Source organism: Trifolium pratense, linkage group LG2 (genome assembly GCF_020283565.1).
Source record: "Trifolium pratense cultivar HEN17-A07 linkage group LG2, ARS_RC_1.1, whole genome shotgun sequence".
Classification (NCBI taxonomy): Eukaryota; Viridiplantae; Streptophyta; class Magnoliopsida; order Fabales; family Fabaceae; genus Trifolium; species Trifolium pratense.
Window position 1 is genome coordinate 29023624 of NC_060060.1, and position 13585 is coordinate 29037208.

Consider the following 13585-nt stretch of genomic DNA (forward strand, 5'->3'; position numbering starts at 1 on the left):
CTAAGGTGATGAGAGTTGCACAACACAACAATGACTACAAAGCTCTCTCTCACCCTCCAATTCCATTGGTTCAAAACTCTTCCAAGCATCTACGGTAGCCGATGTATCAAATACATGAACAACAGACGTTGTTCTTGCCGGTTCCCCATCACCTACCCTATAACCTGCTAAGAAAAACAATTTATTTCCAATCGGCGCCATAGTCAAGTAGAGTCTTTGATTAAGAGGCCAATTCTCGTAGTTATACTCTAATGTAGAAAGACTTCTCTTGCGCGATCCATCAACTTCATTCCAAAATTGTCCATCATAAGCTTCAACATGTCCTTTCCAAGCATTCAAACAATCCCCAGAGCTAAAAAGAGTGTCATTCACCGCCACAATTTGATTAGGTGGCACATCGAGCTGCCACATACCTGTAATAAGTTCCCATTTTCTTGCTTGTGTGTCAAGAACTTCAGCTGAGCTCCGTTCAACGATGCTAGGCATTGTCATATCAGAGTTTTCTCTTTCAGCAAAGCCTCCTACAATATAAACTTTACCTTTCCACGTCACACCTATGCATTTATACCTTAAAATATGCAAATTTGGCAAAGTTGTCCACGTGTCAAGATCAGGATCATACAACTCAGCTGATGAGATCCCTCTAGCACTTGCCACCTTGGACTTTCCACAAGCAACATAGATTTTGTTGTCACAAACAGTACAAGCAAAATCATACCTTGCTACACCTAGTGGTGCACAATTGAACCATTGATTGGTTCTTATATTGTAACGAAGTACATTTGGTACAACCTTAATACCCTCATCAAGAAATTCAGCTGAGTCATCATTAACATGAACTTTTTCTTTGTAACAAACTTGGCCACCAATTATGTAAATAAAATCTCCTAATGAAACCATTGAAAACCCTTTTAATACTTGGTCATCAATTAGGCCAGGAATTATTCCAACATAAGTCCATGTGTTATTGGATGGATAATAAAGGTAAATTGAATTAGGGAGAGTAATAACATTTGGGGTTGGTTCTCTAGGACAAAAAATTGTTGCCATAACATAATTTGAAAGATGATTTTCAGGAGAAGGTGATGGTGGTGGTGAAGGAAGGGATCCCATTAGGGAATTTGAAAGATTACTATGCAAAGTGTATTAATGATATTAGTTACTATATTTTTTGCGAGTGTCAAAGAGGAGAATGTAACAATATAAGGAGGGGGTAGATATAGAAAAAGGGGGGCGGAGAAAACAAAAAGAATTTGTTTGTGAGCATCGACTAGGAACAATAAATGGTGCAAAAATCAAGAGTTTTTCTTGTGATTAATAACATATCATATAATAATTAATTTTAGAAGCATATCATATAGTATAACATTTAGTGGTGGTTACTAGAAAAATATAACAATTGGTGGTTATGTTCTTTTTCATTTTGTTCTTATGTAAGCATTTGTGATACATATCTAAGGTTTTCCGGATATTACAATGTTGAGTAGGTAGAAAACAAAAATTTGAGCATAATTTTATTAGATTAATTAATCTTCTGGCGTAGAATTTTATGTTAAGATTTGGAATTATGGTAGATTGTGTTTTCTTCACTTTTGGCAGTAGCACCTGAATGAGAGATGGGTAATTAAACTCTTGGTTTTTTTTTTGACAATAATTAAACTCCTGGTTAAATCTAGCTTAATAATAATTTTGTAATGTAATTACATGCTACTTCATTTAATTTGTGAATACTTGGATATAAAGTCATAGTCGTGCTTCTTATTATACAAAAAAAAAGAAGTAATAGTCGTGCTTCTATTTTGTAGAAACTTTAAAGTATAATATTTGTCAAAATTATGATGATACATGGTGATTTTAAAAATTTCATCGTCAACTAATCAATCAAACTATTTTTTTCCTTGAGAATAGCTTATATATCTTACACCCTGATTTTTAATCTAAAGTTTCCAATTTCCATGTATTGGGATGAAAAACTATACTGGTACATATTGAACACTTTAGTTTAACCAAAAGAAATGAAAAGGGTACTGAAATAATAGCCTCTTGCTTCAACCAAAAGAAAAAAAGGAGGGTGGGGATAACAAATAAAAAAAAAATTATCTTTGTAGGGAAAGTAACAAACACAAAGAAACAAAAGAGAGAAATTCAAGGGAAACACATGCTGAGAAAGCATCTAAAAAGATAGCATCTTGGTAACAAATCCATATGAGATTTTACTACTATAGTACACTGATATTACAACATGAAGCATGAAAATGTGGGGATCTATGAACCTTTTTTCTCATTAAGCAAGCACTAGTTTTAGCTATATACATAGGTGTGTTTATCAAAAATAGTCCTTTGTTTTTCAATGCCATACTTTTGGTTTAATAATATATAGCATGCTTTTGCAATCTCTCATCTCTATATTTTTTCTACTTTGGAAGATTTTGTGTAGTTTGTTTGAGATTTTTTGTAATGTCTTAGTAAGTAGCAATAAATAAACAAGCAATAAGCATAGCATGTGCCATGTGATTAGTAAACTAAACACATTAATATAGCATGCAACTTTAAGATGAAAAAAAGCTTTCTACCCATTATTAGGGCATTACTAGCACAACTATTCAACACCTGTTGCCCATACATCCTTACCATGCTCACATGTCACACTGTTATATATTTGCTACTTAAGTAGTAGGCAGTGTTTTTTTTTCAAAATTTTTATTTTATAACATCAGCTATTTAAGTTGGGGACGGATAAAAATTAAAATAATAGGGCACACAAGAAACATATGGAGCGCCAACAGAAATTCCCTTTGGTATCCAAAATGGCTTATTGAGTTTTTCTTCTATTGTTTACTTTAAAGTCCGTGGCCCATTTTGGTATCCATGTTATGGAGTGTTTTCTCTCATTTTTATAACATTTACTACTTAAGTAGCGGAAGGGTAAAAATGAAAATAAAAAGGACGCGCGAGAAGTAGATAGGGTGCCAAAAGAAGCTTTGCTAAAGTTGTGTAAATTTTGGTATCCATGATGGCTTATTGGGTTTTTTCTTGTATTGTCTACTTTAAAGCCCATGGCCCATTTATTAATATCATCAATTGGACTATGATGACATAGAAAAAAGCATAGAGATTTTAACTATATGTACTTTGAGGAGCTTTGAAATTAATTATTTTTTACCAAAAAAAGGTAACAATGAAAGCAACTATACCTACTTTTTAATGTGTTACATATATCATATGAAGGAAACCTCTTATTTGTTGAATTTTTTGGAACTTGCTCCTAAAAATGCACACGATGTGAAGACTAATTGCTTGTTCTGAATGCTATAAAGAATCTTTCAAATACAACAAGGGTGTGACAAAGACATAGCCATGACATCAAACACTTTGTAACCTAGTTAAAAATTGGCATAGCTATTGGTCCTAAAAACAGAAACAACATTTTTATTGACATGCATATGAAGATAGGGTGGGTATGGTTCAGTTAATGTGTGTGAAAGTAAGTGGGCACATGTAGGAAGTAAAAATGAGAGGAATCAAAATTAATAGCATAAAAATCCAGCTATGTATGATAGGGATGGGAATTACTGAGTTGCAGTATATATGAATGTAACCAACTAATTGGTTACTCTTGCATGTGGAATTTAGTGTGAATACTATGTGTATGTTTGTACTTTGAGAAGAATATTATTTTTTGAATAATTAGATTTTGTAGAGTTGATTTTAGTTAAAAATAAGTTTAGTTGAGTGTGGAGTGGTTACGTAAAAATGAGTATAGATTTTGTGAGGAGTTAATTTTAGTGTACAGTTTATTCTCCTCTAAAATTGAAAACATATAACAATTAATTTAGCCATTTTCTCAAGTTTTTGCACCACAGCTTAATATAAAAAAACTTTAATAATCTGTTTGGAGAACTACGGTAAGAATGATCAAACTCGCGGTGGATTAGAAGCTAATAGTTTTTTATTTTTAATGTTAAAGAAGTCAAATGAAGATATATAAAATTAAGTTAAACATAAAATGTGCTTAACAAAAGAAGAAATACAAGAGTCTAAAAAGAATTTGGGAGGGAACAACCCATCATATATGCCACATAGGTTCTCGATAGAGATTATTCATTATTAATGACGACAATAAACTTCATATATATCACGGTGTTGGGTAGTTTGGAAGAAATATCGGGTCAAATGTTCCAAAATCATAAGAAGGGGAGACACTATATCTCACCCAATTAGGTTATGGGTTCGATTTATGGTTCTTACGTATGGAAAAAATCTGGTTGAGAGGAAAGAACCCATCATATATATATATATGCCACACACAAACTTCGCATATATCATGGTGTTGGGAAGTCCAGGAGAGCTCGAGAAAAACATCGAGTCAAACACTCTAAGATCACAAGAAAGGGAGACACCACACCTCCACCCAATTAGGTTAATGAGTCACATCTCTTTTGAAACCCAACAATTTTCCCCCAAGTGTGAGTTCTCACATCTTATAATTGATCATCCCCCACCAAGCCGAACTACGACTCTGATGCCACTTGTTGGGGAGTCCGGTAGAGCTCGAGAGAAACATCGAGTCAAATGTTTTACGATCACAAGAGAGAAGATACTACAACTTCATCCAAAATCTTAAGACATTAAATTAATGAATTATCTATTTTATAAATCAAACATTATTCTCCTACATAATCAATATGAATCTTAATCCTTGACGCTTAAAACTCAACCCATGGTAACTAAAAAAACACAGAATAAACACATTTCTATGTTTACATTAACATTATACGTGATCAATAATCATATTCATAGCAAGCTAGCTACAGAATGGAGGTGGCCCATTTCCTTCCAAAATGGTGACACAATTTTAGGACCATACCAAGTGGCTAAAATATGACTTAGTATGAGTAATATGACCAAAACATATAAGAATCAATTCAAAATTTTCACATATTTGGGTTTCTACAAGAGATAAAGACATTACATAGGGTGCCAATGGTTGCTCTGTTGGCTTAGAATGACAAGTCATCTGAAGGGTATCCCCACACAATATACTATAGTGGGGGCAGTAGTAATACTAGGCAGTGAATAACAATAAGGGACACAAGGATAAGTGCTAACTGCAGAATGAGACAAGAGAGAATTTAAATAAGAATAATGTTGATAAAGCAAAAAGTCAAAAAGACTTTTATATAAGAAGACAAAAAGAGGAAGAATCAGATGTGGTGCAGCAGAGATAGCCCACATGGGTTCTGGTTGGTTTGGTTGGGAGACAAACCAGCTGGGAGCAAAAAGGCTGGTTTGAATTGATTGATCAACATATATATTATTAATTTTTTATTAAAATATTTATATCCCTTAAATCGCTATTATAAACAAACGATCACTTTTTAATTTTGACATTGAACTTTATAAGAAGGATCATGGTTCGATCCCCGCAACTGCGATTTGGATGGAGCCAAAATCACTTGATGACAAAACTGACATTCGAATCAGATTATGCGATTCAGTGAGTCGGATACTTATGATAAAAGAAAAAAAAAATTGATAGGCTAAATACATAAATTTTCCAATTAACCTAAAAAATAATTTTTTGTTTAAAATAGTGACGTGGGAGTATTATATAATATAGTTTTAGGTTTTACTACTATCATGTCTCTTTCCTCTTAATTTGTTCCATTTTTTGCTCTCTAGTTTAGTAATAGTAGTTGAGAGATTCACTCAATGGAAGGTGCTTTAACTTTAACTAGTGTAGTTGAGTTTCTATGTGAACTAGACAGTGATTGAAAGGTTCATATGAAGACATAGGCAAGCTCTGATCAATAGTGAAATGGCAGGGTTTCTTGATGGTTATTGTGAAAAAAGCTTGGATCTCCTTGTTATATTGTACACATATATGATACATTTTTTTGACATTATACATGGATAGTATTTCTTCCTTCTCAATTAATAGTGAGGATATATAAACATAAAAAAGTTGATAAAAATACATATTATTTTTCCTTCACTCATAGCACGTATATCGAGATGTACAAAAAATATTAAAAAAAGTAAAAAATTAGTTTTGTTGTATTTTTGTTAAAAAAATATGTTTGAATAACATTTTTCATATTAATGATTCAACTAATGACTAGATTATCAATGTTGCAGATCCAAAAGTATGATGTTCCGGTTAATTAGATCACATTATGTGTAGACATATGTTCATTTTATGTTATTAACTTGGATGTTATAAGGATCGAACCCAATTTGAACGAATGAATACATGTTTTTGTTTAATTTACAATGGAGCTGAGAATCAAACCAAAATATCTAGCATGTTACAAACTTTTCTCACACTAGACTAAACTTAATAGCTGAATACATGTTTTTTTTAAGTAAAAGAATGTTTAATATTTTTTTTAATTGAAAATCACCTTATTAAGTTACCAACCATTAATTTCACATTGCTAACTCCTAATAAAAATATTCATTTCTTTCAAAGCTGGTTTGCCTTTTTTTGTTTAATAAGCTAGTTTGCCTTTTCATCACAAGAAAAAGTTACAAACCATTCCAACTCAAACTTGAATCCCAATCCCAACTGCTTGTTTTGCAACATATGGATTTGTGGGTTTATTAATAAAATTATTTAATTCTTATAGTTATATGTAAAAATGGACTTATTTTCTTTCGAATGTGTAATTACGGAAATGGATATGTTTTAATTTATTTAAAACTATATTTCATAATTTTGTCAACCAATTTTATTTTTTTTTTCATAATGACTAATGAGCTTATTTTCTTTCTTACATTACTTTATTTTATCAACAAATATTTACTTTATTTTACGAAAAAAAATTATATTCAACTTAATTCAATATCCTTTTAAAAATGATATCAGAAAAAAAAAACTTGTTTTTAATAAGAAAAAAATATCCTTTTAAAAATAAACATGTTTGTTACCAACAAGTTTTTGTAAAAATAAAAGAAAAGTAATAGCCGAAAAAAAGAAGAAGAAAAACATGATAACATGAGTTTAATCTTTAGGAAAAAATAATATTTTATTCTCACTAACTTTACTAATTTTTTTTTTTTGCCAAACTTTACTAACGGCCAAATATTGAGTTAACCGGATCCAAAAACCTAGAGAATTAATGTACATAAAAATTCATCATACGGGAGTCCGCGTCAAAAAATGACTTTTTAATTTTTAGCACTAGTCCAACTCATAATATTAAATTCCTGATTATATTTATAAATAAACCGGTCGTGTAAACCAAAATAATAGGCAAATACTTCTTTAAAGAAAGAAAAAAAAATTGGTTCATAAATTCTATTGACTCCACTTTATGCATGTGAGTTTTCATTTTCAATTGCTTTGTCATTTCGTTTATCAAAAAAAAAATTGTGACAAAAAAAAGAACTTTAAAAAAATTATTTAGTCAAAAAATCTTCGAGAAAACTTAGGCACAAAACAAAACGTTAAAAAATGATTGAGTTATTTTTGGTTACTTACATGAAAAGAAAACAAGGGAGATATATTTTAGTGTAAAATCCAACAAAATAGAGAAGATAATGGAACCTTAATCCTAATCTCCTAGATAGAATGAATCACTAAAAAAGAATGTGTAACAGAATGATTTAGTTAAGAAAAAACCGGAGAAGATAAAATAACAACAACATTATTATGAGAAATTCTATTATAGGCACAACCCCAAATCAATAATATTTGGGCACACACACATCAAAGAAAAAAATTTAAAGATAAATGATTAAGTCACATCAATTATTATCAATCAATTATTTTATCTTTAAATTTTTTAAAATCATGTATGTGTGTCTAACACATCATATTTGGGGTTGTGCCCAACCAAGTCTTTCTCGATTATACTCCTATAGTCCTATATATTTATGTACTCCATTCGTTATATACGGTCACAACAACATTCTGAATTCTGATTGTGATACAACGAGTGACCTTATTTGGCTCTCTGCCCATTGCTCTCTGCTCTCCAACCCCACCACTCTCTCTCTCTCTAGAGAGAATTTTAGCATCCCAAAGTGACTTCACTCTCTCCTATACTCTATAGATACACAAACAATTTTCTGAGCAACTTCTTTGAAAAACCAAAAAGACTACATTCTGCCACTTGTTTTCTACTTCTGTGTTTCTTCTTCTCCAAGCCCAGTATCTTAACTTTTTACCTTTCCAACCATTTTCATCATCACATTCACATCCCATCCTCTACACGCTATTCTTTCTTTACAAAGTTTTTAACCTTTTTCTCATTATATATATACCCATTGAGGAAATTTTCTTCAAGATTAAAACTTTCCTTCTTTTCTTGTAAAGTTTCAAGCTTTGCTAAGATGGGTTTGTTGGAGAATTTGGAATGGGTGAATGTTTATGGCAAGAAGCGTTGTAGAAGCTTGTTTTGGAGGATGAGGGCTGCAGTGAAGAGGGCTTTGAAGAATGGGAATAATCAGAAGCTTAAGTTTCAATATGATCCTTCAAGTTATGCACTTAATTTTGATGATGGTTGTTCATATTCTCATCTTAGAGATACTTTGCCAAAGAAATTCATTGCAGAAGATGCACAAGTTCAATACTTCAAAGGCATTGATAATACAACCTGGGTTTATGTCATTTGGATCACGACCAAGTGATGATCAATCATCTCCCTGTTCATTGAGGCAGCCTCTATTTTTATGTTTTTTTTAATGTTCTTTTAATGTTTCTAGTTTAACCTAGTTTAGTAGATAAGAAAAACAATGGCAGATTTTTTATTTTTGAGGATCTTGTTCTAACCCTTTGTTACAGTACCATACAATACATCCTCTACTTCTGTCATGAATTACAAGTACAATCAGTTATTGTTTACATTCTTTTATTATTACTCTCTTTAGCAAGCACACGAGTCTATGTGGTATGGTATAACTTTGCAAAATAAATTTCCACCACGCATGGTTCAGAAGCAATGTTTAAATGCTCTCTGGAGAAAAGTAAAACAGGACCAGTGTTCTTCTTCACCTTTGCCAGAGAAATGTTTTCTCATTAATGAGGCATAACAGTGAAAGGGAAGACAATTCTGTTTCTGGGTCTTAACGGTCGATGGTAATACAAAATAAATGTTCATGTCATTGTGTCATATTTGGGCTATCATCATGATAAACCTTATTATCTTCACATGCAATACATGAATACAATACAGTAACAATGGGTAACTTAAGGGGGGGGGGGGGGGGAATGAATGATGATTGTATTGAAAATCTTTGTACAGCAGGATAAAACCACTACAACAGCTATCTAGGAGAAAACGAACATCAATGTTATTAAACATCTTTTCATTAAAGTAATACACAATTTTTAACATAAATGACCACAATCACTTCATCTAGAACCTAAAATCATCAAATTGAAATGTCACGAGTATTTAAGCAGGATCTTCTAATGCAGCGGTGGATAGATCATTTATGCGAGGAAAAGCAGCTTTCTCATCCAGCTGGTTTTGGGCCCATATCAACATCTTCAACAAGCTTGGAAGTTTTGGGTCTGATGGAAGTAAAAAAAAAATCAATATTAACAAATTCTAGAAAGTTGAATTACAAATTTTTCAGGTAACAAAACATATAGCAAAGTAAGTTGAAGTTTTGTCACAGTTTATAAATTAGAACCCAAAGCTGCGGAACACAACACAAGGAATAAAATAAAAGCAAACAAGTACAAAGAATGCACAATAGAAATAAAAAATAATGTATATTGGTGGCAGTAACCCAAGTAATACTTCAAACTCAATTCTTCATCTCAGCTTGTTATGATCCCTGTATATTATACACTTCATTAGCCATGTGTTAAGTATGAACAAAATGACTTGTCACATTAAAAAAAAATCCAATGGATCTTCAAAACAAGTGGATCCCAATCATAATTTGTTTGCAGAAGTTGAACACCACAAAGAAAAATCTTTCCCGATGCATAGAGGTGGACATATATAAACATAATGCAAGATCCCAATGGCATGCAAAGGAAATCAACCAAACTCTAGTACTAGGGTTAGACAAATGGTGAAGGGTTTTGGTAGCTTGCATAAAGTCATCATAGGTTTAAAACTTATTGCCACCATGGTATACCAAAAATGTAAAGAATACCAACTAAGCCACATTAAGCCCTCACAGCATTCGTTGGAATCCAAACTTAATTAAAGGAGGCAACAATGTAATCACTTACAAGCACTACAAGTTTGAATCCATCTTTTGGGCATAACCATCACAGTGTACACTAATGGAATATTGGTTGTTTAATTGGAGTGAATCTGGCAAAAGTTCTATTACATTACCAAATTTTACAACACCACAATTGCTATTTAATAAACACTATATATCAATTAGTATTACAACAAAAAAAGCAGCATTACATATAATTACAGACAATTGTTAGATAAAATAAACAGACAAACTATATTTAAAATCACACACATGCCAAAGTTATATATTCAAACAAACAGATTTTTGAAGCAAACACAAACCTTTTTCATGACTCTGGCTTGTAAGTATAGCTGCATTCACCTCGCTTGCTGTTTTTAGACGTTGTGATATGTCAAGAAGCTCTCCAACAGGACAGTTAGAGACATCTTCAAAAGCAAGAAGTGCAACGGTCCTCTCCAATTCTTCCAAAAAGCTTTGCTGGAACCCAGATTTCAAGCATGGTTAGCACCAAGTATGTGCAACAAATTGAAAAGAAAAAAAAAATTGCTTTTTTCTGACTACATACAACCATAGTATAGTAACAGCCAAAACTATTATTAAAGAAGTGTTAATAAAAATGAGAGAAATACTTCACTAATAAAGATATGATATGACAATAGACACAAAAATTTATTTAAAGGATTTACATTTTCCTCTCCCCTTGGGGCAAGCTCCTCCTGTGCAAACTCTAAAGCTTCTTCTACTTTCCCATTCCGGATCAGTTCTATAAGCCGCTGCTGTTGAAGATGGAAAAATAATTGGGGGTTTGTGTCCAGTATCTGCAGACAGTATTACACAATGAATGTTAATTGTATAGAAGAGATGAATAAGACAAAAGATCAATGAATACTCACTCTGATGAGTACAAAATGTTTGTATGAGCTCTGCACACATTAAGAATAAGGGGGAAAAGCAAATAACAAAGGCCAAAAGAGGGAGTCGCCAACAAGATATTAATGAATAAACGGAAAAATAAGATTCTATGCATTTTTCATTTAAAAAACAAAATCTATGAAGACACCAAACAGACCAATGAAAATAAATTATTGAGAAAAATGTAAAATATACGAAATAATAAGAAAACAAAAACTTCAAAGAACATTGAAATGAACATTCTCAGGAAAGTTATATCCCTTTTGTTGAGAACCCACATCAACTGGAGATATGACTGGTGTAGATCATATGAAGAATGGGCAATCCACACCTCATGAGTTAGCTTTAGAGGTAGAGTCGAGTTTAGCAATAGTGTTTAGATCCCATATTGACTAGGGATGTTACCAAAGCAGCTCTTATAAAGCTTGGGCAATCCTTGTCCCTTGAGCAAAATTTTGGAATTGAGCCAAGTCTAGTCCAAATTCTAAGACCACTATAGCTGGTATTCTTCTGATATCATCCTAATAAGCATGCATAATATGTTAAGCAAGTAGGGATGGTATAGTAAGGTCGGAGGAGCGAGACAACAAATAAAAAGGTTGAGTTGTGTTCTGCTTAAATTCTGATGAAAACAACTATAGATATGGCCAATTAGTTTTTACAACACTTAAGCAATCCTCATTCTTTAAGTTAGCTTCTAGGATTGAGTAGGTCTGACCCAAACTTTGAGACCTATATCGATAGCTATCCTTATATAAGTTAAAAGAATATGAGTTAATTAAGCAAGGATAGTGGGGCAGGAGATAACAAAATAAGCAAACAAAAGAGGTGGTATCATGTTTTATTTGAATTCTGCATCAATTTTACCATAGTAATGAGCAATGCTTACATTAAATAAAATTGACCACATTCATGAACAATGCGTGTATTATGTGCAAATGCTCACTAAAAATAAGGAAGACTAAGACATGTAGAAAGTGGCAGTTCTCAGTTACAATAAAATTGGAAGGTAAAAAGGAATGGCAAGCTCACCTCAGGATTTAAGTCATTGACTTTCTCAATTGCATCTTCAACATTACCACTTTGTACTGCCTTCTTAACAGCCATCCGATCAGTGATTGTAGCAAGATCAATGTCAGCTGATGATCATATTAAGGACACGCATGGATTGACTGAACAAAAAAGATTCCCACCTCCCCCAAAATAAATAATAACAAGAAAAAAGGAAAGGATACGCTCAGTTCCAGACTCCTTGCGGAATTTCTCAGCAGCTTCAACAAAACCTTCGGTGACAAGGAAATTCATTACCAATTTATTCATGTCTTCTTTCCTAATATTGACATTATTAAGCTTCCTCTCCCACTCTTCCCTTGTTATCACTTTCTTGGATGCCGCCTTTACACATGCATTTTAAAGATAAAAATCATTAGTTTACTATTACTATTGATATTGATATGACATACATAGGAATCACTAAATTTCCATAACATTGTCTATAACCAGTCCATATATAGCAATACTTTCAATAAAAAGACAGAAACTACACATTTACATGTAAGGAAACAATAACCCAAATGCCAATAAACTACAAAACTCACATCTTCACTTTCCACAGCATTTCTAGAAATCAATACGCAAGATAGAACAAGTCTGAAACCCCTTTCTGAACCTCTTTAAATTCACAAACAAAACACCGAGACTCTTAAAGTAGCACAAATTCAATATCCTTTACAAAACTCACATTAAAATTTTATAATTTCTAATAATAATTAACAAAACCCAACAATTCACATATAAAATTTGGGGAAAATAAAAACTATATACCATTGCCTCAATTTCTGCTAGTTGACGAATCACAATCCAAAACAATGACATCAGTGCACACGCACAAACCTCATTTTAACCCTAAAACAACGCACCAATTCTTCAATTGCACCAATACTGCAAGTAGTATAAAACATCAACAACTCAAAATCAAAACCGTCACATTATTCCGATCAATAATTTGAAAATTGAAACCCTATTTAAAGAAATGGAAAAACGATTCACCTCACGATAATTAAAATTGAAATGGAATTTTGCGTTGAAGTGGTAGGTGGAAAAAGATGGAGTGTGAATCGGAATCGGAGAGTGCCGTGACGCCGACGATCGGATTCTTTTCAACTTCTTCGCTCGCAATCGTGCGGTTTTCTCTGAACTTCTAGAACTTGTTTCTGTTTCAGCTTGATTTTTTTGATTTGGTTTCTAATTGGGTTCAGATCCGCTTCGGTTTTATGTGGGCCGGGTTTCTTTTATTGCTTTTAGAATGTAGTGGCTACTATCCACACCTCCATTCTCTTATTACTTTTTCGGCTTTCCACCACCAGTTGAATCTGGTTCGGGGGTCAGTTCTGGCATCAAGTGGTTCCAGCCCCCTCCCGATCGCAGTTGTGGGGGATCGAACCGCGGTCCTCCCTACCAAGTTCAGCACCAATCACCACTGAACCAACTAACGATTGGT

General features: G+C 32.7%; 2 protein-coding genes across 2 annotated transcripts; both read right to left on the minus strand.

The window, feature by feature from the left end:
• LOC123911262 (influenza virus NS1A-binding protein homolog A-like) lies at positions 1–1113 on the minus strand. The gene has a single exon (XM_045962644.1). The coding sequence runs from the start codon at positions 1111–1113 to the stop codon at positions 1–3; it is 1113 nt and encodes a 370-aa protein (XP_045818600.1).
• An 8112-nt stretch (positions 1114–9225) lies between these two features.
• LOC123909126 (protein GID8 homolog) lies at positions 9226–13307 on the minus strand. Its single transcript, XM_045959896.1, has 7 exons — positions 13135–13307; positions 12910–13026; positions 12321–12480; positions 12118–12224; positions 10860–10991; positions 10494–10650; positions 9226–9520 (listed from the first exon to the last, which is right to left on the minus strand). Exons 2-7 carry the CDS (start codon positions 12958–12960, stop codon positions 9402–9404), a joined length of 726 nt encoding a protein of 241 aa, XP_045815852.1. The 5' UTR covers positions 12961–13026; positions 13135–13307; the 3' UTR covers positions 9226–9401.
• Between the last annotated feature and the right edge of the window lie 278 nt (positions 13308–13585).